The sequence below is a fragment of the Chaetura pelagica genome, unplaced genomic scaffold, assembly GCF_000747805.2.
Source record: "Chaetura pelagica isolate M959 unplaced genomic scaffold, ChaPel_1.0 scaffold533, whole genome shotgun sequence".
Classification (NCBI taxonomy): domain Eukaryota; kingdom Metazoa; phylum Chordata; class Aves; order Apodiformes; family Apodidae; genus Chaetura; species Chaetura pelagica.
Window position 1 is genome coordinate 88495 of NW_009952814.1, and position 2204 is coordinate 90698.

The following is a 2204-nucleotide window of genomic DNA, read 5'->3' on the forward strand; positions in this document are numbered from 1 at the left end:
GGGGGGGGGAGGTCTCCCCAAGACCCCAGCAGTGCCTGGGGGGGGCCCAAGCACCTCCCCAGTTTGCTTCTGTTTCTCTCCAGGAGGGCTGGGAGCTGCCAGGGTTGACATTCCTCTTTGGGCTCCTGACCACTTCCCAGACTTTCAGCTCCTCCAACTCCAGCCCTGTCTTGAAAAGTGGATCCGGAGGCTTCGGGAGGAGGAGGAGGGAGAAGCTGAAGCCAAACCAAGATTTTGTGTGACAGAGCCTCAAACTCCAGAGCACACGGGCCAAGCAGGGTCAGCAGGAGCCAAGGCTGGGACCAACAGCTCCAATTTATTTAGATTATAATGTAGGGAGGGAAAAGCTTGTTTACAACAGCAGGAAGATCTGCCCAAGTCAGTCCCAGGCTCTGGCTGCTCCTGATTGAAAACAGAAACTGGAAAGGGTGGCAAAGCCCCAGGGTGGTTCTAACAATGGGCACAGGGCAGAGCTTCTGCTCAGAGCAGCAACAACAGCCCCAAAATCAGCCCCAAAGCCCCCAAAACAGCCTCCAGCAAGAAGCCCCTGAGGAGGAGGGTGGTGGGGAACCCACTGCCCTTGGCAGAGCTGGTGGCTGCTGGCAATGAACTCCCAGTCCAGGCTCTGATCTCCCCTCCTTACCCAGCCAGCCCAGAGGAAAAGGCTTCTTCTTCATCCCAGACACCCCTTGCAGGGCTTCCCTGGCAGGCAGGCTCAGGGAGTTGCTGCTTCCCTGGCTGGAAGAGCTCCCAGGGGATAGATGGAGAACTCCAGATGGGGAAAACCCAACCCAGTTTGGTTGCAGGAGTCAACATGAGGTTTGACAGGAAAAATCCCTTTGCCAGGAGCCCCCAGAGTCAAGGCAGGACCAACCTCTGGTTGTGTCCTCACACACAGCAAAGGGACATCGTGGGATCATTCCCACTGGGAGAAGTGCCCCTGGTGCCTGCTGGGAGAGAAACAGGGTTGGAAAAGTAACTGGGGAAAAAAAAAACAACAACCCATCAACAGCAACAAGAACCTGAGGTGATGAAGCAGATGCTGACGTGGCTCTTCCCATGTGGGAATTGTTTCAAGCCATGGATGCTGGAAATGAACATACAGGTAAAGAGCCTGAGGTGGGTATTTCCACCCTGGGTGGGCAAAACCCCCCAGCCCCAACAGCCTTGGTGCCCTCAGCACCTTCTTCTCTCTTGCATGTCTGAAATACCCTTAAAGGCCCAAATTTGGCTTTAATAAGCCAGACCCAGGCCCCACACAGGTGTGAGGGCACAAAGCTCTGGGAGCTGGAGGGTTCTCCTCCCTGTGGAGCTGAGCAGGGGACAGGGAATCATCATCTCTTCCCACTGGTGTCTCCTTGTTTATTCCTTCACAAACGTGAAGGTGCAATTGGTGAAATTCCAGCAGCTTTTCAGTCCCTCTGGAAGTTTCCAGGATGAATGTGGGTGGTTTGTTCAGGACACCCTCAGGGTCCCTGATCCCAACACCTTTTTTGGTCCTTCCGAGATAAGGATGAACTCCCAGGAAACACTCTGGAACCTCCTGCCTCCTCACTGGGGCTCCTTGAAGGTCAGGATGAGTTCCTGTTGCTCTTCACTAATTGCCTGGAGGGAAAACAACCAGTGAGCTCAGCCAAGTGCTTGTGTCACAGCCAGGCCTGTCCCCTGCACGGCTGGGCCACGACCCCTCATCTCCCTCACACCCCACCCAGGGAAACACATCCAAGACCTCCAGGGAAAATGCCCAGGGCCAGTTTTTTTGGCTCCTGGTGAACTCTTGGCTAAGGGTTGAACAGTGAAGAAATTTCCCAGCCAGGCCTCTGAGCAGAGTTTCCTTCTGGCTGATGCTGCAGAGAAAAGGGGTTTTAATGGGTTCTTGTTTCTTTTACCTGCCAGGAACGTTTCCGAGCCTGAATCAGCTGCTGCAGCTCAGCCACCCTGGCCCTCCCTGCCAGCACAGACTCTGCTGCCTTCTTGTTCTCCTCCTCTTTCTCCCTCAGGACCCTCCTCAGGTAGGCCCTGTGCTTCAGCAGGTAGGGCACCATGGCACTGTGCACATCCTGCTCAGGGATCCCGCTGGGACGCCTGGGAACAAACTGGGGTGTGAGGCAGCCAGAGAGCAGCAGGGTTCAGAGAATGATGGGATGGGTTGGGTTGCAGGGACCTTAAAGATCATCCAGTCCCACCCCTGCATGGGCAGGGAC

The 2204-nt window shown here is 55.4% G+C and overlaps 1 protein-coding gene across 1 annotated transcript in view; it reads right to left on the reverse strand.

Moving 5' to 3' along the window:
* Nucleotides 1-1551: 1551 nt before the first annotated feature.
* Nucleotides 1552-2204, reverse strand: part of PMF1 (polyamine-modulated factor 1) — a gene marked incomplete at its 5' end in the record, with an annotated part of 3942 nt that continues 3289 nt past the window's right edge. The window contains 2 exons of the mRNA XM_009995052.1: nt 1552-1605; nt 1890-2085. Coding sequence (XP_009993354.1) covers nt 1552-1605; nt 1890-2085 — 250 coding nt within the window. The remainder of the gene's footprint in view (nt 1606-1889; nt 2086-2204) is intronic.